Genomic DNA, 22,775 nt, shown 5'->3' on the forward strand with positions numbered 1-22,775 from the left:
CCAATTTAATAAAAAGTTAAAACATCCTCATAACACAAAAAGCCAAACAAAATACCAATTTAACAAGCTATTTAAAATATCTCACAGAGAAAATCCACAGTTAAAATTCAATACGGGTATGTGGAAACAATATATTAAACAATGCTCAGACTGATAATGAGCTGGGTGAATATTTTGGACTTTCGCTACAGAAGTAAAAATATCGCCACAGAAAATATATAATACTGCAGTAGTAGTACTATCTATCCATAGACATACTTATTTATAAAATAAATACCTATCTGTTTGAAGACAATTTAACTGAGACATTTATGAATTTACATGTTGCAGTTTAAGAAACTTGAGCTGTTATGGAAAAACATAATATTATTTTGTCTATTTATTCAATCTTAAATGTCAAACTTTTAACTAATCTTTCAAATAGAGAGCAGATGCTCTATAAACCTGTCTGTTTGAATAAAATATACCCTATAGAAAGAAAAATTTTTAAGTTATGACACGAAACAGCTATCCTTAGACGAAGTGCATTGAGTATCGTATTTATCTTCAGTAATTAGTTGAGTCACGGCTATAATTACCGGCATTGTTATGTAATCAGCGAATAGGAACAATAACAACGTGATTGCGGTCTCCTCTTCTGTTTTCATGTTTCATTCTTAATCTAGGGCTGCCACTTATGGAAAATAAATACATTAAATAAATAAAAATCTTAGCCACGTATTTATATTATGTTTGTTTTTAAATAGAGTAATAGAACCAGATGGACATTACTTTTTACAATACAATCTAAAGCTGGCATAAAAAAAACTTTTTCATATCATATTTTTAGTCTCAGTTTATAACCTTGAGACAGACTATCGATGTATTAATGGTTTTCAGCGCTATTAAAGATAAAAGTTTACAAATATTAAACATTCTCTATTACTTAAATAATACCATGTAGTACTGAAAACGGCTAAACATACTGCAACCGTGTTTATTAAAATACAGTAATTTAATATCAATTTCAACTACCGCGTACCAAATAACATCTGTCATTACTCATTACTGATCAGAATAGTTCTCAAGAAACTTACTTTTGACAGCCCTACTCGTGATTACAGCGATATACTTTGATATTATTAGCTCATGATTCTCCTATTAACGTCAGATTAGTTTTATAAAAATTTTTTGCTATAATGCTTTGATAAATAATGAATTAGTTTATATTGTACGTACCTTTATTGGAAGAAGCTTTGTAACAAAACCATGGATATTAAAACTTAAAAGCAACATAATCTTATATATAAAATTCTCGTGTCACAATGTTAGTCTGCATACTCCTCCGAAACGGGTGGACCGATTCTCATGAAATTTTCTGTGCATATCGGGTAAGTCTGAGAATCGGCCAACATCTATTTTTCATATGTACCACGGGCGAAGCCGGGGCGGACCGCTAGTTATATTATAAATGTTTACATAGAAAAGATATTAATTTCTCAATAAACTATTAACACAGCACGTGTAAACGTTAAACGTCATCCAATGAAACTAATCCTTTGTAAATATTGACTTTAACAAAGTGAAGCGGCCATTTTCTCATTTATAATGCTAACAAAGTAAAATTGTACTTTGTGGATTAACTGATTGTTACTTTCAAATGGATTAGTTTCTATTAAATGGGTTGATTGTAAAGCAATAAAACTGATGGAATGAATATTGTGAATATGTTATTATTTTTACTTTTTGTATGGAAGGCAATAATGCCTTTGTTACAATGTTATTAGGACCAAAGTCAAATGTTTTGCTTTAGGGCTCTAAATGTACCTACATAGTACCTTCTATTCTAGTTAAGTAGCAAAATTTATAATATTTCATTATGATTTTTACACACTTTCATTAGCTTCCCTACCTTGTATGAAACAAACTCCTTTAGAATCGATTTTGACCAAATTTTAACAGACGCACAGGAAAAATTTAACTCAAATATTTTATTTTATAAATAACATATTTAAACGGACAGGTTTCATCTTAGATCATTAATGATCTAAGGGTTTCATTCAAACTTTTTAATTAATTTATACTTTTATGAGCTTTTATGCCTGCTTTTTTTAATCTTTACATAATTATCATTTTACGCGCACTAAGACATAAAATCACCATAATATTTTATGTTTATGAGCATTTCTCAGATATATCAAGATGTCGTATCCCATGACATGTGAAGCTCTCCGCTTACCGGCCACCTGACACCGTCTGCTGGCTATATTATATTACTGGATGAACTAACGGTCGACGATATTTTATCGTGACGATGTGTCGTGACGATATGTCGTAACGATATTTTGAATAACGGACGTGTATAGTGTTTAGACTTTAGAGGACAGAGGTGCCTAATGAATACAATACAATACGAAGATTATAAATCGCTTATAAAATACATCTTAAAGCTTATAAATTATGCCTGACTTTCACTTTCGTTAAACATTTAAGCTATGCTTGAAATTTATATAAAAAACAATAAAAACACCTTTTGATGTTCCGTGACGAAGACTTTTTTCCCAACTACGCGACGTTGGGGAAGTCACGATCTCACCTCAGTAACTAATCGAATTTATTCTACTATTTCTATTTAAAATGAATTTAAGGGAATACGTATAACACGACCTTGAAAATGATATTACAAACAGATATTTTAAAATAGTTTGTCTAATGTAACTACCGTAAAATTTGGCTCTCTGCGTTCGAAAGTTTTTAGAAATTTGTCAAATTTTGTTTCTACACTTAAATTTTACTGATACTGTATATAGAAGGTGCTTAAAAAGTCGTTAATAATTTCAACAAACAATAAATAAATAACACGTAAGTAAATGAATCCCAGAGCACGTTTTTAAGAAAATACTTTTAAGCCAGTAACTTACCTACAAAAACTATAAGTACCATCCATAAACTACAAAATGCAATTATAAATTACGTTCACAACTTACTCAGCTTAAAAGCTTAAAGTTATTTTAGCCCAGTTTACAGTGCAGGCATGCGATAAGCTTTTGTTTGCTGCATTATCGTGTAAACGAACTTTAATCTGTTAAGGAATTTTAGTCACGGGAATGCGTTCTGGCTTCGATTTTATACTTAAATATATGTTCGTTTGTTTGGCAGAAAATAGTAATTTGATAAATATATTAGTGTTGTGTTATGTGTAAGACTGTTTAATATTTATCGAAAAAGCTTATAGGCAATATATCTAAGGAATATAATTCTGTCAACAATAGGAGCGTATCATCAATGAAAGATATAAAAAATGGTAAAAAAACACGTCATCCCCATCATTGTTAAAACAGACATAAAAAATGTTTAAAACATTCCCACCAATCATAAGAAACACTTCTAAAAATACCTACTCATCCTTTACTTAAAGCACTAACCCCCACAAAAACCCATAAACATTTAAAGCAATTCCCAAAACATAATCGCAAATATACCAGGAAGCATATTCTCACGGCACCAACAATGCGCATGGGCATACCAAACGCACAAAAACCATCAAAAAAACGTCAAAAACTCAAAGTGTTTAACTTTAGTGCTCGCCGCACTAATCGAAGGTAATTCCCGAAAAGGCAGGTAAAATGTATGACGTCACGACTTAGACATTTTTTGGAGATACCAGTTATCGTAAAAAATGGCTACAGTGGGTTTATTTGGAGATTACTGCGTTTGTTTATATGATTGTGTGTATGAATCGATACATAGTGACAAAAAAATTACAGATATGTATCAATTAGAATAAATAATTACGTAAATAGCCTAAATAGGAACGAAACGGCTATCTATCAATTTTTACACGCTTTATATTAGCTTCACCTGTATGTTTGTTTGTTTGTAACCGACTTCTTTGGGCGCGATTTTGACCCACTTTAAACGGCCAGATTTCGTTCAAACTTTGTAGATTTATTGAGGACCGATGACAATACACTAATTTGATAAAATTTTCTATTTTTTAGTTCGGTTTTCTATAAAAAGCGTGTTTTTTAGTTTTTTTAAACTATTATTATTCTTTTAACTTTCTTTACAGACTAGTAGTTATCGCCAGTAAATTTTCAAATGAATATCATACAAGTAATTATTTTCAACAACAGTGGAAGTATTAGGTAAAATAATAAGATAGGAAAATCTTAAATGACTGGATGCAAAACAATACAATTGAATGTTTCCACGCTCTGATCAAGACCTTGGCTTGACTGAGACTGAAAGGAAAAGATTACCTTCCTGTTTTGGTTTTAGAAAATAAACGATTCATTCACAAAAAACATTCACATTTACAGGAATATTATAAAATTTTGTGTAGGTATATAAAAAATATCAATACAATATCGCAACTCAGGATTAAGTCGAATCTAACGATATCTAAAGGCAGAAATTAACATACGCCACGAATTGAGAACGTTCTCTCTTTACAAATACGTTTAAAAATCAAATTACCTATTTAAAAAATGCTAAACGACATTCACTCATAAAACTTCCTTCTGACACATAAAATACACATACACTTTTGCACATTCTCTCAAAACATCTCAAGTGCACAAAAAATGCATTAGTATACAATACGGGTAATATTTCAAGTCCTTAAGTATGAACACAATGATCATCAACACATGTTCAAGTCAAGGCACTTGACATTCTTATTTCTTACCCTAATTGAGGATAGCAAAAAATATTAAAAACTTTCCATAGGGATCACTTTTTGTACGAATTACGTTTTTGTAGTAGGTATCGATGTTAGTGAGTTGTGTAGTATTGTTTCTTCTATTATTGTTATGTAGAATCTAAATAACACGCTGATGTTAACGTATCAATAAAAAAAATCTAAGTTAGTGAAATATAAATTGAAAAATAGTTAAAGATAGGTCAACAACCTGAAAATTTAATTCCGGCGTAATAAGTAAATAAAAATAAAATAAGGTATAAAAAACCATATGAAAAAAAATTCACACAGTAGGTATCTAACCTGAAGATCTCTTCAAAGCCGCAGGCGAAACTAGTAATAAAATAAACTTATAATTGAAAATTGAAAAATAACACTCACTTCTGGATGGATCCAAAAATAATCGCACTTGAAATTACACTAAAAACAAAAAAGACTCCCACACAAACCAGTTTGAGACAAACGAACTTAACCTCGGTTATAACTGGTAAGTCATTACAAAACCCGTGACTCATCAATTGTACTTAATAATTACTTACTTTTATCATAGATATCGCATATTGTTATTTTATCGTGGATACCTTCTACTGATGAAGTTAAGTTTACGTTACATACGACATACTGTGTAACTGTAGCATCGAATATCTGCTAAATAGATGAAGTTTTTTAGTGCTTTTTCCCTGGATAACTTTTTGTAAAACATTATTTTACCATTTGGTGGAGAAATCGTCACCAAGATAAGATCTTTTTATTTTTTATTCTGATAGTAGGTACCTACGGGTCGGTACAGTTCATATAATTACTAATTTAAATTTAACTTGCACTAAAAATCAAGATCTGGTAACAAAATACGTTAAGATTTACGACGTATCATCCAGTGTCCAAAAAGATAACTTATCTAATGCCATCAGTCATTACTCATTACCATTCCAAGGAGTTCATGAATTTTATAATACGTTTTAGGGTTCTGTCAGTTTATGTTTAAAATTTTAAACAGAAAGATACGTAGGTAGGAACTCTAACAGCTCGGAAAAAACCAACGTAGGTATTATTATAAGCAAATAATTCCAAAAAAACTAGACAAAAAAAGATAAAAGGTTTTTTTTTATGGTAGGATATCTAGACAGTCTAGTATGTACATATTGAGGTACGAATTATACAAAAAGCCAATCATACAAATCTAAGAAAAGCTTTTTTCGAAATGACAACTCAAAATTTTTTTAAAACTCCTGTAAAATAGTAAAAATAATACAAATTATAGGAATCTTCAAAGCACAAGCAGAGCTAATCTACGTATCCCAGATTTAAGTAGGTATATTTTAATGCGTGTCTTCTGACGTTTAATGTGATTAGCAGCTTATGCTCCATTCTTCAAATTCTTTAGACAATTTATACTTTCATAACTTTAAGGTTAAAACTTATTCATATTTTGTTACGTACGGTAATAAAAGGCTTAGAGGTTTTAGATTGAGTATTTATATTAATGGCTTAGTAAATATTCAGAACCCAATCAACGTGTGTCAAGATATAATACCGTCTTCTAGCTTATACAATATACAAATATAGATTTGAAACCATTCATCATAGATTGTATTTCATTGACTTTAAAATCGCAAGAACTCTTCATTTTCTCACAATGTACGTAAATACGTAGTTGATGCAATTTGCTTAACAAACTCAGCAAGCCAGCTGGACAAGCATTCGAAAACGTTCATCCAGAAAACTGAAATTCAGTAAATTGAATTGTTTGCACAGCGAGTTAATATGCATCTTATTTCTACGTCAGAAGTACAATGCTTTAAACCAGCCATAACCTACACGAACACTATTCTTCAGTTAACAGCCAAGTGAAATTGAATCTTGAGATAACGAGATAAAGCGCGAATCGCATTAACTCACAAATAGGCCGAGCGCCGGCGACGTAAATAATTACGTATTCGTTGAACGTCAGAATTTCCCGCGATATCGACTTGATATGCGATGTCAGTTGAGATTCCGTTTGGGATTCGAGCCGCGTCACTTAAATTGTTTCGTATTGTCCATTTGAGAGACAGGATGCTATTTTTTCAATTGTGTAACTTTATTTTTACTTTTGTCCGTTGTAGCTTGTGAATTTTAAGACAAATCTTTTATAAAGAGGCTTAATCTTGTGATATATTTTAGTGTAAGAGTTAAAAAGTTGGTAGTTAGGTACAGATATTATATTTTAGTAAACTGTACGACTTTCAAACGCACTTTAATTTTATCACGTTCGTACATGGAAAGTGTGAGTAAGAGAAAGAGGCGATAAAAGAAGTAAATTTAACACTGACTTTCGAAAAATTGCTAATAATAAACTGTTTTAAATTTTAATGAAGCTAATTTTGTTACTAGTGTTTTCGGGTAGGTACACTTCAATGCCTATTAAAGTGAAATTAAGAATTTTTCGAAGAGGTCCTGGAACAATGAGCAGTGGAATTACATATATCAAAACGAAAAAAATAATAAAAACATATAAAAACGCGATTAGTTAGTAGGTATTTGATACAAATCATCTGAGCTACGAATACGATGCCATCATTCACACGAATGAAACAGCAACCTTCGTTTGACGTTAAAAAAACACTACAAAAAATTCAACCCCCAAGTGTAGACACAACAGGTGTGTTAAGAATTTTAATTCTAAGCTCCTAAACTTTCCTTTGTCCCAAAATTAAATTGTATTTTTACTTACTTTGTAGTACCTATCAGTACTTTACATTCCATCATATTGTGTCAAATTACCATCCCAGTTAAAATATGTATAAAAATATACCTACTAAAGTCTAGATATTAGCCCCAGACCTTAGTTACGTCTAGCCTTATAAAAACGGCTAAAAAAACACGTCAATGTAAATATTTTCCGACGAGATTTTGTTGCCTCTCAGTAACAACTTGACGCGGAGGTAGAATCTTTTAAAATGGAAATTCAAAAGTGCTCATCAAAGTGTGCTTAATTAGAATAACCGTTTTGCTTTTTTGTATATTATTTGCTTCTGTGAATCAGATAACAATAGAAATATTTAATGTAGGTAAACAGTGTTTGTATGAAATTAGAAAATTTTATTTTTTGTTTTGAACTACTAGGTTCCAACCATCGCCACCAACAATAGGGCTAAGTGGCGTGCCATGTGCATGGGTGAGACCTACGTCCAACAGTGGACGAACACAAGTTGAAAAAGAGAGAGAACATCGTTATTCTTCTTCTTCTTCTTCTTATATATAAAAATGAATCACAAAATGTGTTGGTAAGCGCATAACTCGAGAACGGCTGAACCGATTTCGATAAATTTTTTTTTATTATATTCCTTGAAGTCCGAGGATGGTTTTTATGTAGAGAAAACGTAAATATGTACCACGGGCGAAGCCGGGGCGGACCGCTAGTTGTCGATAAAAATTGTCTTTAAAATATCAAATAAAAAACAATTAAACCATCGCGCGCGAACCCTGAATAACTCAACGACGAATCAACTAAAAATAGAAATATTTATTTATTTACGGATTATACCTAGGTATATCACTATGAAAATTGTAATGTAAATCAGAGTACTTATAAAAGTATTTGAATGTGTCCTTTCAATCATAATTTTTTACTAGGTCAGCGTTTGCTCGATTGTAATGTTAATTGACAACTTATAGTAACAAATAAAAGTAAGCCAGTAAAAGCAGTTGGCAGTTGCATCGGCTTTTCAGCTTATCTGCTTAATGTAATGTCTAGCTTAATAAAATGGAAATTCTAATTCTCACGTTTTTATAACTTCATCTAGTTAATTAATTAATAGTTTGTTGGTCGCGATTTCCTAACCGGTTCCCATCCGTTCATGACTAAAGAATCCAATTCATTGAACTTGATCGTCATTAAAACTATGATACTTTTACCGGCTTCTAAAACTATGTAGTATGTGTTTAATGTTAATTAAAATATCCGCCTAATTATTCAATAATATGAAGCGAAAAGATAAAAATGAAGCTTCTTTACGCTCTAATCTTCTTTACGAAGTAAATCTTTGCTTTTTCATTTAATAACAACAATGAAATATCATATTAAAAACGCTTTACTTATTGTAAACGTAACTAAAAACTAAAACACTTGGATAAACAGCAAAATTTACCTTTTAAACAACTTATAGTGCATCCTGTATAACACTCACATCACTTCACTATCACAAACACAACACACAACCGCTCAGCGACGCGTCTAACAATTTCTGAATAAGACCTTGCGCGGGAAAGAGACGGAAAAACAAGTTTGCGCTCGCGCACAGGTGGGAGAAGGAACAGGTAAACGTACCCCGATATAGGGGTTTTTACGCACAGTTTGTATCCCTTGTTTTCATTTGTGAAATTAAAAATTTCTAGATAGTGAATCTCGTTGAATGAGCTGTATAATGTTGAGTATACGTAACGGTAAATATAAAATTGCTGATAGTGATCTGAGGCTGGTTGCTGGTACACGTTCAAAATAAATTACTGTTCAGACGCAAGAGATGAAACAGTTTAGGTTGTAATTCGGTGAAACGGCTCAGCATTGTGTCCAAGTCAAACATCACTGTATTTTTATGGATGTAAGTGATGTAACTGGCATTTAAAAATTAAAGCTTCTGATATGAAAAGAAAAGTCATATTATACCTACTGGGCTTAAATTTTCCAGGTTCTAAAGGCATTTGGCAAACTGTTTACTCAACTGTTTGTAATATTAAACGCTATCTAGCCGTTTGTATATGGAAATATTTATTATCTCCAATCCTTTAATCTAAAACAAACTTGTCCACTGATTTTATTTCATCGGTATGCCTTTGATTCCACCGCCAGCGCCATATTGTCACGTACCAGACTGACCATAGATAACGGGCTTTTTATAGAGCACAGGCATGTGTGTGGTCTAGTTGATAGAAGACATCTTTCTCTTCTTAAATTGATAAGTTAATTGTAAAACTTAATATGAATTACGTTCAAACAGGTTGAAGTCCTAAACACAATAACTTTTTAAAAGTTTTTGTTACCATTTATTTTGACGAACAAATTTTATAATTATTTCACTTTCAATACATTTACGTAAAAATAGTGACGTAGGGTTTAACTGTAAAAACATACAGATGTTAAGAACAATACTCAAGTGCTCTTTATAGTAAATTGTAAAGACAGCGTGCGTAAAGGCACGTTCGTAAAACGTGTTACAATCATAAAAATACAATATTTATTTGCATGAAAACGAAGCGACCTAACGACACCAAACCATGCCTATAATTAAACATTCTTATTGGTCTGGGATTAGTTCAAGGTATCATCTAAATAGATGCATTTATTTATATACTTAATGTCGGAGAATAATCATAATGTGCTATAAATAAATTGATATCATTAGAATTTATCCTTACTGTAATCATTATCATCATTAATTCTAAATCGTTTATTAAACGTCTGCACTGCATTAGCATTGCATACCCTGATAAGGCTAAATTCCTACTACATGTGCATCAAAATAAATGCTTTAGATATAGGTAACTATCTTTCGCAGGTATCGAAAAGTTGTCAAGGATTAGAGACTTTGAAGTATAGGCAGGATATCAGTAAATATTCTGGCATACTACCTATCAAGAATAATAATAGAATAAGTCATTTATCTTTTTTTTACCTTTAGATGAGAATTGGTAAATTAGGACGGTTGCTAAAGCAGTTATTAGGGTTGCCTTCAAAAGTGATAAAATTATGGTACTAGGCAACAAGGACCATTGACCATACTAATTATTATTTGCCCTTTAAGCATTGTGAATACTGGCCCTATTTGATAGGAAACAAGTCATTAACAAGTGACAACTCACCGATTCTCTCCCGGCGTCAGCTTATTATCCCCACCGGGCGCTCGCACCCTATCCGTTTCACCAATTAGTTTCTCACACCGGCCGTTACTCAAGTGCTCTCTGGCCACATTCAACGCATCACAGATCACTTCACTATTACACTTTTCACTAACATCCTCCTTCTCCGGTTCCTGGACGCCGTTCGCGATAACAGGCGCTGGTTTTGCTTGCAACGCTTTTGGCTGGGATTTGGGTGACGATATCGCTGGCTTGCTTTCTATTGCGCCGTTTTCATTTATAGACGTTACGTACACTGTTGAGTTTGCAATGTAACCGTTCAGTTCTTTGTTTTCGGGTTGCGTTCGTTTTCTTCGATTCAACTGGAAAAGGAAGAGCATGTTAATAATGGTTGAAATTAAAGACAAAATATTGAATGCCTACTATCGGATTACTAGCCGAATATTTAGTCTCTGCACATAGTGTGTTTGAATACTGAATCAATAGCTAAATCAAAAATAATGAATTAAAATGTTTTATAGCTTCAGCCATCACTTCAAGGTATTCATACTCGATTTTATAAACCACCGAAAACTTTTTACCAATAATGCTGCCATGTCAGCAAATAAATTTATATTACGAAAATTCCATTCTAACGACTCTCATCGGCGTTCCACTGCACATATTATCACAATTAGCGCACATTCTACAAATCTGCATTGTAATCTAAAAACAACGATATCATCGCAATAAGTGAAGAGAACTCCGAAACAGAGAAGACGTTCTACAATCTACATAGTATTTACTATATGTATTGTTTACAAGCACATCTATCTAGGAGCAAATATTGCAAACGCTACATTCAAATGATATCCAATGTATTGCCTACGTGATCTCATATTGAATGATAATAAATGTACAACAATGGATCATCAGCAATATGGTCTCCACTGTTATGTAAATATCTATCGAGGTTTTCACAAATATTTGCACCGTGTGTGTAATAAACACAATGTAAGTATTATGTATTGATATTTTGAAATGTTTACTTTAGATTTTATAATGCTTTGGTATAGAAATAAAATGTTTTATCGTTTGATATTTAGTTTTATAGCGTTCAAATGGTTTAGTTACATAAATATTTGAAGAATAGAAATAAATTAATCACGAATTTGTCGTAAGTATTCTTCAAAAATGTATAGGTATTTATTGTTTTTATCAACTCTGTTATTTTACTTTTTCCATGTTGACTGTTGACCCATTACGTATCTCTGATATTTATTATATTTTCAAGTAAAACCATTCATTATTTAATAAATCATTGTACAATATACGTCAAACGGATAACAGCTAGATAGTTAGATACCTAAGTGATAAAACAGCTTCCATCTATTTTCTCATAAAAACTTGTATTTTATAAAGAAAGAAACAACAAGTAGACTGGGGTAGAAGCCTTTGAAAATAATGAAAAGATAAAAAAAATCGCAGTCGGATGAAACCCATTAGAAAAGGAGGGGAATATGATAAAAATGTAAGGAAAAATAAATTACGGTCAATCCGAGTTCGGGAAGCGGGAGGGGGGAGCTTTTAAGAGAAAAAAATGGTTTCTCTCGATTTCCGACAAAACTACAAGTCCTATAGAAAAAAGTTCAATGGCAAAGTTGTAGGTAATTAAAAGTTCTACAACTTTTGTATTCACAATTTTTTCACATAACCTAAAAATTTAGGTGAAAAATTCAAAAAACCAAGTTTTTGGTGTTTTATTTCTATCTACTTCAAAATTTATTTTTTTTCTACGAAATTTGGTGGAAACTTACTTTATTGTGTCCCAAATACACTGTAATTTATTTGATTGAAAATATTTATTTTTTCGCCTTATTTTGAATTAATACCAAAAAAACAACCTACTTTTCAATCGAAAAGTCACCCGTCAAAATATCAGCTTTTTTCAAAAACTTGGGGTGCCTTTTATTCATTGAAATATCTACTTTCATATGGTGTAAAAAAAAATAAACACCACCATAGTAAATGTTCTCAGGAAATGCATACAAACAGTGTGATAATGAGCTTTTACTAAATCAGGCACACTTCTTGAACTCTATATCTTCTCTTGTATCGGCTTTTCGGTAATATTTCAAAAGAAAAATAATTATCTGTTCTAAGTTTAATATTTTACAGTATATTCAAAAGCAAAATGATGTCGATAAAAACATTTCAGGTAGTTCGAGAAGTGTGCCTGATTTAGTAAAAGCTAATTTTCAGACTGTTTGTATGCATTTCCTGGGAACATTTACTATGGTGGTGTTTATTTTTTTTACACGATATGAAAGTAGAGATTTCAATGAATAAAAAGCACCCCAAGTTTTTGAAAAAAGCTGATATTTTGACGGGTGACTTTTCGATTGAAAATTAGGTTGTTTTTTTGGTATTAATTCAAAATAAGGCGAAAAAATAAATATTTTCAATCAAATAAATTACAGTGTATTTGGGACATAATAAAGTAAGTTTCCACCAAATTTCGTAGAAAAAAAATAAATTTTGAAGTAGATAGAAATAAAACACCAAAAACTTGGTTTTTTGAATTTTTCACCTAAATTTTTAGGTTATGTGAAAAAATTGTGAATACAAAAGTTGTAGAACTTTTAATAACCTACAACTTTGCCATTGAACGTTTTTCTATAGGACTTGTAGTTTTGTCGGAAATCGAGAGAAACCATTTTTTTCTCTTAAAAGCTCCCCCCTCCCGCTTCCCGAACTCGGATTGACCGTAATTTATTTTTCCTTACTTTTTTATCATATTCCCCTCCTTTTCTAATGGGTTTCATCCGACTGCGATTTTTTTTTGTTTCAAAAATTATCTACTCTAGTCTAAAGTGGCTACAGGCTAAGATAAATAATTGTTTCTTGATAAATTAGACTCTAGTCCAGGAGCGCGTTGATTGAACCCACTATTTTAGTCTTAACGAAACCATTTATTTTGCTGTTGAAATTGTTAAACTTTGAACTTTTCTTTAATATTTTAGTACATTAGCGGCTCATCCGGAATACAAAATATTTACGTCATTTAGAAGTTATAATTTAAAGCATATGAATTTTCAAATTCTATGAAGCCTATTCTGAGTTTATCTATTATCTAATAATTTCGTAAAATTTATAAAAAAAAAATTGATAATGAATGATTTTACCGCCGAATCCTGAAGTAAAACAATTTATACTCGAAACAAAATAATTGAACACACGCAATTATGTACTTAATCAACGCCTACATATTCGTTGAAAACATCCATCTTAGCTGTTCAGTTTAACATTAGTCCTGTCCCGTGACTTACCTCACTTTGATATTATTTATTTACTCTAATTTATGTAAGTTTCAATTCCGAGATTTTGTTGAGACAAAATTGACTACTTATCCTAATTAATTCCTTCATTATCTACCAGATAGCAATTAAGAATATCTCAATTCCCCATCGCCACTTTATCTAATGACCTAGATGGGGTATAATTATCTAATTCTTTTATAGAACAAACCACATACTAGCCCATAAAAATCGCATTTATGAGCTGGTCCTTGGAACTTTGACTGCCTAGGTTTTATCGTTTCTAGAGACTCAATTAATGTGCGGTTTGATTGTTAGGAAATGGAAATCCACTTATTTTTTGGTTTATGAAATCTTATGATCAAAACCGTGTCCTTAAATAGTCATAATACATGTATTGCGTTCTGGAAAACTCTATATTCAAAACTCTCCTCTCATTAAAAAATTGATCAACAAATTCAACAACTTTAGGCCGAAAGTATGAATTTCCCAATTCCCAGAATAAGGGAAAGCTTACCTAAATTAGAATTGTAATCTAATTTCATATGGTTTAAAAGAAAAAATAAATACAAATGTATTGTAAAAAGTAAGTAATTTAGAAGTACATGTTCATGCCTCTGCAAACAAAAACCTAGTTTCATAGAAGCCGTAATTGCACGTAAAATCAACAGACCTTCCAACCACTTCAATATTCGTTTCTACTGTTATTTAATTGTTTGTACCTTATCCAACTGGAGCTAAGCTTACATATTTAAATGAAGTGTTTAAATCTGTTTGTATTATGCGCAAAACATTAAGAGACAATTTTCTATACCAATTTTATATGTTTCAATGTTTAAACTAAACTTGGACACTGCTTATCCGATCTGGATTAAATTTATATATCCGTGTTCAAATTATTACTTACAGCACACAAAATATTCTGACTTAAAATTAAATTTAACTTGATTAAATTATGAAAGAAAATTCCTGCTTTAATGCGAGTTTCGTCGGCTTAACTGACAGATAGTCTGTTTTAAAAGCCTAATGATTGTCTATATTATTCTTGATCTCTAGTATACGCCACATCATATACTAGACAGGTCAACTTTCATTGGTCACATTTCTGTTTATTCTACAAGGGATATGTCCCTTAACACTAAGCACACATACTCTTCATGAAAGTAGCTTTTTGTGACACGTCAAGAGACTATCATAAACACAAAGGAAAGCAAACATTCATAAGAATCACAGTTTCAAGCTAAGTATGCATTTGTTCCTATTATGTTCCTTTTAGAGAATCCGTCTGTAGGGAAATTAGTGAGGATAAAGCTTAAAGGTTGGAAAAGTTTGAGATGGATTAATAATTAATAAGCAGGGAATATAGTTTTGTGCGATCCTACCTTGCAGAGGAGTTAATTCGTTACGTATATATAAAGATTATGTAGATTCAAAGACTAGGTATACAAATTTTTTTTTGCTAAAATTGGATATCAGATGAATGGCATTAGGAAACCGTTGATTTCGCTTAGGAAATGAATGTTAACAAATTTCCCCAAAAACGTTGAACATTGCATATGTCACGCTCAAATTAGATAATGAATTGCTTTGATTAAACACCTATGTGCTATAACGTCACAATATGGTGCTGAATCGATCCTATTCTTAGTTGGATCGCACAATTTAAGTATACTTACTTCTACAGACAATTTGGACATGTCCACAGGTGTGATTCGCTTGAGAGCGGACAGCCGCTGCAAGCGCTGACGGGCCTGCTCTTCCACCGCGATGAGGAAGGCATCTTGGATTATGTTGTGGCCAATGTCTGATACTGCAACAAAAGCTTGAGTTAGAACATCAAATGTTTATTTAGTTTCTGTTTAGTTTGAATGTGTAGTTCTCTGCATTTAGATCACAGAGTTATGTTCTTCTAATGTTGATGATGTAAGTATATTTTTTATAATTTAAGACAATTAATCTGGAGTAAGTATCGGTGGCTAAATAAAACAATATAACGTAAATAATAATGAATTATATAAATGAAATACATGCAAAGAATACTTATACTCTCAAAAAGAGAATACATGCATATGCTATTGCCCTCTTCTTTTGGTAGGTAACTAATTTTCAGTTTTAAAATTCATTTTTATACGGTTTTTAATATCTACAAAATACTCGTGCCACATTGATTTTAAACAACAATACCTATAAAAGAAACCGTAGCGTATGATTTAGAACACGTTATCAACATGTGTGTTTTATTGTAACCGTCTATTGTTAGATGCAACTGGTAGTTTAGTATTTCACAAATCTAAGCATCCCTTTGGTTATGACTATTACATAATCTAACTTATAAATTTACCACAAACCATAGTGCTGTATATGCTTTGCTTTGACACTGTCGAATCAATACATAATCAAACTACCCGCACTTAGTTAAAATTTTTTGTTTCTAATTGCGATTTTTATCAGCTCACCTTAATGATTACTAGCCGGTTATGAAGAAACATAACACCTAAACCCATCAGTTCAAATTACTTTCCTCTTGAAATTCCGTTTAGTTCTAGAACTATAAAAACTGCTACATAGATCAATATGCCTTGATACACAGAGAGAATAGGGCAAATTTTAACTGTATTTACCCAACATTAGCATGAATCAGAGCCAGCTGCCGCGAAAATAACTATTAGTTACATAACAGATTCCGAACCTACATTATTCATACAGCACTAAAATTCCTATACCATTCATGTGATCAGAATTTTATGTTATAGCAAAATCAACTCTATTTGTTTCTGCTTTAATAACTATAATTTAATATGAAAATAACACTTGCAGGATTGCATACAATATAAACGATGATGGCTCTTATATTCAATCGCATTTTGTTTAAAATTGTATGTAGATTTCAATTATCAGTTCCTCGTTCGACAAAGGTATTGACAGCTTCTCATGAATACGTAATTTTTATCCGAGGATGTCATATGACAGTGGTGATCGAAGATGTACCCAGATTTGTCCTTGTAATCTTACATATCAATATAATTTTTATTACCTAGCTTACCTATTTCATTTTAATAGTAATTTTCAGATTTACTCTGTTATGCTCTAGGCAATATGTTTCTCTCATGTCTACCGTGTGTCTAGTTCCATCTTTTATCTACGTTTTAAATAATTATTAAGTCAGAAAAAAGATAAGGTGTTTGTAAGTTTATTAGGTATAGACTCAAAAACGTCGTCACCAATTTCGACTTTCTCCAGTACAAAATACAAATCCCTTTAACACAACCTATATTTTCCCAAATCCTAATCCCAGTTCACCCCAATCCATATTCGCTTATAAGTTATAGCTTTCAAGAACCAGTGGAACAGCTTACCAAGAACCAAGTACATATATCAAAAGACCACTAGTAAAGCCGATTGTCTCAATTCTGGAAAATGATCGTGCTCCACGATTGTGGCTAATCGCTTTTGAGAATGCCTTTGCTATTGTCTTTTCGCTTTGAATTAGGTCTTAGTTAATCTGGCTATTTTTTAAGCTTTCTTTGATAATAAATCGATGGTTTAGTAATTGAGAGATTGTATTGAATCTAGTCCCAAATCGTCTATAAGGATCTATCTAAATGATGTTCCGTTTAGTTCATTTAGGCCTTCAAACGGCAGACTATATTCCACGTACTAAAATAGTACTTAATTTAAGTTTTATAAAATGTTATTACCGATACTATGTGTAATTACTTATTTTAAATACCACCTGATTGGATGCGCTTTTCTCAGAAACTACGGGCTGGATTTCAAGAATTATTTTTATAGCCCATTTAGCGAGACACATAATACTGTAATTGCGATATTAACGGAAAATTGTCATTAATTATCGAAGGAAGAATCAATGAAAAATGTTTTAAAGTAATAAGGAAATATTTCTATTCAGAGTCAACAAATTTAGTCAGAAGTGGGTCAGCTTTTAAAGTATTAATGTTAATTGCAGGTGTATGAAGTAAAAGAATTATTATTTTAGGTCATATAAATCTGTAAAGGTTATAAAAATCTTAAAGCCTAAGCTCTAATGGAGAACCGAACATATTTATTTCGGGTATACCTAGTAGGTCAGTAAATATAGATCAGAAAGGTCAGGCGACCAGGAAATTATATTTATAGGTAGCTTTAAATCTAAGACATGTATTGATGATCATTTTGTTTTACCATTTATTTCATTTTGAACAATGGCTCTACTTTCCCCATAAGTTTTTTTTTTCCTAAATCTACTGAAACCGTTTCTATGATTAAGTATTTGGACACTTTTACGAATTTTAATGTATGGCTTGTGATAGGCCATTTTAACCCTCAACGCAAAAAGAGGGGTATTATAAATTCTATATATCTGTCTGTGTGTGTTTGTCTGTCTATCTGTGGCATCATAATTCATAACTCCCGAAAGGCTGATATGAATCGATTTCCATTTATGTGTCTCTTGCTAGACGAGGCCAAGGCAAGTTATTATTGTACAGACAATTTAAAATTGAGATATTGATAATAAATTCCGACATGTGTTTATTCAGACTTTAACAACGCAATTGTAATTTGAAGACAGACTAATATAGTATTATATTATCTGTGACAATAATTCTCACAAACATATGACTTACATCTTCATTCAAAATTCAATTCTATGTTCACACATGTAAGTTCACTCTTGTTTACCATTTATTTATGAGCTTATGAGAGGTCTAATCAAGTAATCGGCGAAAGCGTAACAACTTACACAAGTGTGAATTGTCACTCGTATCCACTCTGTTAACTTAGCGATTTTATCGAACGATTTATACAGGGTGTCCCACTATTGGTATACTAAGCGAGAAGGAACTTGTAGTTTTGCATACACTGATCACGTAAAAAATACTTTAAAAAAATTGGGTCCAAAATTTTTTGCTAAATTTTTCCTGAAAATTCATGTTTTCTTCTCTAGCTTCGCGCAGCCGGCATACCTATACTGCTTCTCTAATATGAGCATTTTGTCTATGAAAACATAATCATAAACGATAGCTCACGTGCTGGTGGCAAATTTGGGCAGGTTGCTTGTTTTGGGTGTACACATAGAGTTTTAAGAATTCATCTATTTGAAAAAAAATGCGTCTGGATTTTTTAAATTATTTTTTACGTACTCAGCGTATGCAAAACTATAACCTCCTTTGAGCTTAGTATACCAACAGTGGGACACCCTGTATAATAACCGCGTCATCCTAACGTTAAACATGCATTCAAACGAAATTGAACTCTACATCTATAACAATATAATCGAAAATCCTTCAAATGTTTCAGTAATTGTCTTCCAAAGTCATAACTTGAAAAATTGCTTTTATGACATTAAAAATACGGTCCATATTTCGATGTGTGAACGAGATCATCTTTTTGACGTCCCATGGAACCAGTTTTATGCATTCCATGGATAGAACGGTACACATTTACAAAAAAAGAAAGATTGTCCGTCTCGTATATTGTCTGGTAAAATGCGAGTTACTGTGTATGTATTGCATGGTAATTATAAATAAAATATGGAAAAAAGACATTGTGAAATGAAACCTGCGTTTGTCTGGTTTATTCTGCAACTACCTACCTAGGCAACTTGATTTGCGTCGATTCGGTCGATTTCCTTAATAAATATTGGTTCAATAACGCCTTTGGATGGATATCGATGTGTACAGACTACAGATACCTACATTGAAAAAATCTGTGGGAATTTTAGCATGTTTGTCTCGAAATGCAACTTTTTGGTTTTAATCGGAACGAAAAAGCCACCACTGTTTATTCGTACATATAAGAAATGTAAAAATTACGACAAGTCAATGCTAAAAAAAATTCTACGTAGATAAAAAGTAGCGTGGATTGGAATTATTAGCAACATATTACTTTCTGTCATGATACCAACAAGACATATCCTTGAACAGCAAAACTGTTATTATTATTACCGCATAAAATCGTATATAACTGCAATCAAATTGATTCATATAATTATTGGAATTTGGAAGCTATTCTGACACTATACGATACTCACTACTTTTAACTTATAAGTGATATTCACACGGCTATGATGGTTATGCACGTTTACTTATGTGATAAAGATGATTAGTTTTTTTGATTGGACGCGCTAATCTCAGGAACTGCTGGATCGACATTTTACCTATTTCAGTTTCAGTTTTGAGTTATGTCTATAATTATTGAGGAATGTAACATTGCGCTTCGAACAATAGGAGCGGAGCATAAATGAAAAATGTTGCAAGATTAGAAAAAATATTATTTTTTCGAGGTTATATTATATAGTTAATCTTAATCTTAATACTATTATAAAGGCGAAAGTTTGTATGGATGTATGGATGTATGGATGTATGGATGTATGGATGTTTGTTACTCTTTCACGTAAAAACTACTGAACCGATTACAATGAAATTTAGCACACATATAGAGGGTAACTTGGATTAACACATAGGATAGGTTTTATCCCGGAAATCCCACGGGAACGGGAACTATGCGGGTTTTCCTTTGAAAACGCGGGCGAAGCCGCGGGCGGAAATCTAGTTAAATCATATAACTAAAGCAATATCTAGCGAATACTAGAATAGATTTATGTAACGAAAGGCTCATAGAGTCATCTTTGCACAACCTCTGAAGGCTTATTATAATGTTGTTGTAAGCCTGTTAGTTACTCAATGAAGATCTCTTGTCAATTTACAAAAGACGTATATGTACTTATATGTAATTGACGATAGACTAGTCAATTTATTATATTGACTATCTATTCTGTTATATATTGTATCTATTGTCTTTCAATTGTAATGTTCACGCTTTGCCAATTTTGATTTCATCATACGTGTAAAAAATAAGGATAATTGCTGATGCTGTCATCTTATTGTGTGAGCACACCAAGTGCTGATGACGTCATGACATATATTGATCGTTTTTAAATCATAATGAAGGTTTAAAATTGTATTAATTATTTTATTAAACTGATAGAATAATTGGTGTGGTAAACTCAAATAGGGTTCATAGTTCAACTAGAGAGTTTTACGAATTTAATTATTTATTTTAACTCGATTATAAAGTTATACTTCGTTTAAAACATGATGTATTGAAAATAATGTTTGGAATGTGATTAAAAAGAACACAATCCAGTGTTACTAGCTTACAGATCTAGATACTTGAGAATAAAGCTCGCTAAACAAGTTTAAATTGTTCCACCGACAATTCCACGTATAAAAATCCCTGAATCGCATGTTTTTTTTTTCTTTTCTTTTTTAAAAAGGCTATGGGTTTTTTTATTTAATGTATTCTATTTTTAAATATTCACAGATAGGATTGACTATTTCGAACGGGATTTCACAGATAAAAAATGAACATAACAGTACATTTAATTGAGTGAAAGTCACAATTAACCTATGACCACATCATCAGATTCATTACAACAGCTAAAAATATTGCAGTAAAGCGAGAGAAATAAAAGTTTCTGTATGAGAAATTGCATTGAGGCTGTATGGCTAAGGCCAAAGCCAAGAGGTCACTCACCCCGAGTCGGGCCACTGTCACAATCCAAAAGTAACACAAACACACAGAACAAATGTCACATACACAAAACAATGTTTTGAATCGGAACACGTAATTGTTTTTCAATATTATTGTTCACTGTAAAACGCGCCGGTAAATATTGCTTGTCGCGGTGACTCGTCAACCTGTTTTCCCTCTCTGTCCCTCTGTACATTACTGTGCTGCCATACGTATGTTTATAATTTCCTTGTTTAATTAACTTGGGTAAAAGAGGCTAATAAAATATTATGACCTCTACAGAAGGCAGAGATAAATTGCAATTTTAATTTAATTTCTTGTGGTAGGTACTTGAATAAAATGATACAATTCATTCATTTTAAATACGTTTGTCAATGTTTGCTTATTATGTGTCTTTCTAAAACACACAGCGTTGGTGAAGAAAGCTGTCTATGAATCCTATATATCTCTATGAAAAAGGGTCACCTTACCGAATATCGATGGATTTTTCACCTCACTAGCAAGAGCGCGTCCCTAGTATGTCATCTGTCATCGCCAATTTGACATCACCTTTGAAGCGCTGTCATCTGCCTCTGCCGGCATAGCGTTTATGAATTCGTGCGCAATAACATCGCGCAGAATTTAATTAATATTTATCTCTAGTAAAAGTGATCAGATTATGTTACTTTTACCTTAATAAAACACATAAAGCGTTAAATTTTAGTAGTAATTGGTTTAGGAACGGAATTAGTTCCAATACGAAACACAAAAGACCACGTTGTCGGAAGAAAATTCGAAAACCGGTGCTTTGGTATGTATAATAGTGGCGGGAACTCTTTTTCGTCCTCGGAGGACGAGAGAAGCAATGGTTCGTCACTGCCCAAGAGACCGGGAGACGAGAAATTCCGTAAGTACAATCAGACTTGTCATAACATGTCCGGACTCGTGCATAGAATTCCATGCAACACGTGGCATACATATTTTCACAGTATTTGACACAAATACATCAATATTTAGATGTAGGTAATTAATAATAAAACACAATGCATGCCTATAGTGAGATCGCTATATTATCATCGGGTTTCTTTATCATACACAGGCACATTGGTTACTGTGTCAAGTATTGCTTTTAACCAGAATTGTGAGAGATCGTTAGGCTACCTAGGTAGAAGGTACTTAGGTTTATGGAATCGACCGTGATTCCCTATGACTAACGAGCCCCAGCAGCAGGTAGTGAGGTATCTCAATCACTTTGACCATTCAATTGTAACTACCTCAACAAAAGTGAGTACCTACTACTTAGTGCCCACTACTACAAGGCTTTATCCCTCTACATGCTATACAAGACTTAAGAGTTGTGGAAAAGAAACATAAACAGAAATGTCTTTGTAAAGAACAAGTTTCTCACTTCCTAACTTCAGATGCCGCGGATGCGGGCTGAGTAGGAC

At 32.2% G+C, this 22,775-nt stretch overlaps 1 protein-coding gene across 3 annotated transcripts in view; it reads right to left on the minus strand.

Annotated features, from left to right (window-relative positions):
- The window catches only part of sdt (MAGUK p55 family member stardust), a 130,646-nt gene extending 109,106 nt beyond the window's left edge, over positions 1-21,540 (minus strand). Inside the window, exons 1-3 of one of the 3 annotated variants that reach the window (XM_089697636.1) lie at positions 21,352-21,540; positions 15,492-15,625; positions 10,523-10,881 (exon numbers count right to left, since the gene is read on the minus strand). In XM_089697636.1, the coding sequence (XP_089553762.1) occupies positions 10,523-10,881; positions 15,492-15,512 (380 nt within the window). In that variant the 5' untranslated portion in view covers positions 15,513-15,625; positions 21,352-21,540. Of the gene's footprint in view, positions 1-8,811; positions 8,973-10,522; positions 10,882-15,491; positions 15,626-21,351 lie in introns of those variants that run through there. The other 2 variants (XM_089697639.1, XM_089697637.1) reach the window with 2 other exon arrangements.
- Between the last annotated feature and the right edge of the window lie 1,235 nt (positions 21,541-22,775).

Source organism: Colias philodice, chromosome 7, assembly GCF_061535455.1.
Source record: "Colias philodice isolate Cphi_HAF_F1 chromosome 7, ilColPhil1 Martin Lab GWU primary, whole genome shotgun sequence".
In the NCBI taxonomy this organism is placed as follows: Eukaryota; Metazoa; Arthropoda; class Insecta; order Lepidoptera; family Pieridae; genus Colias; species Colias philodice.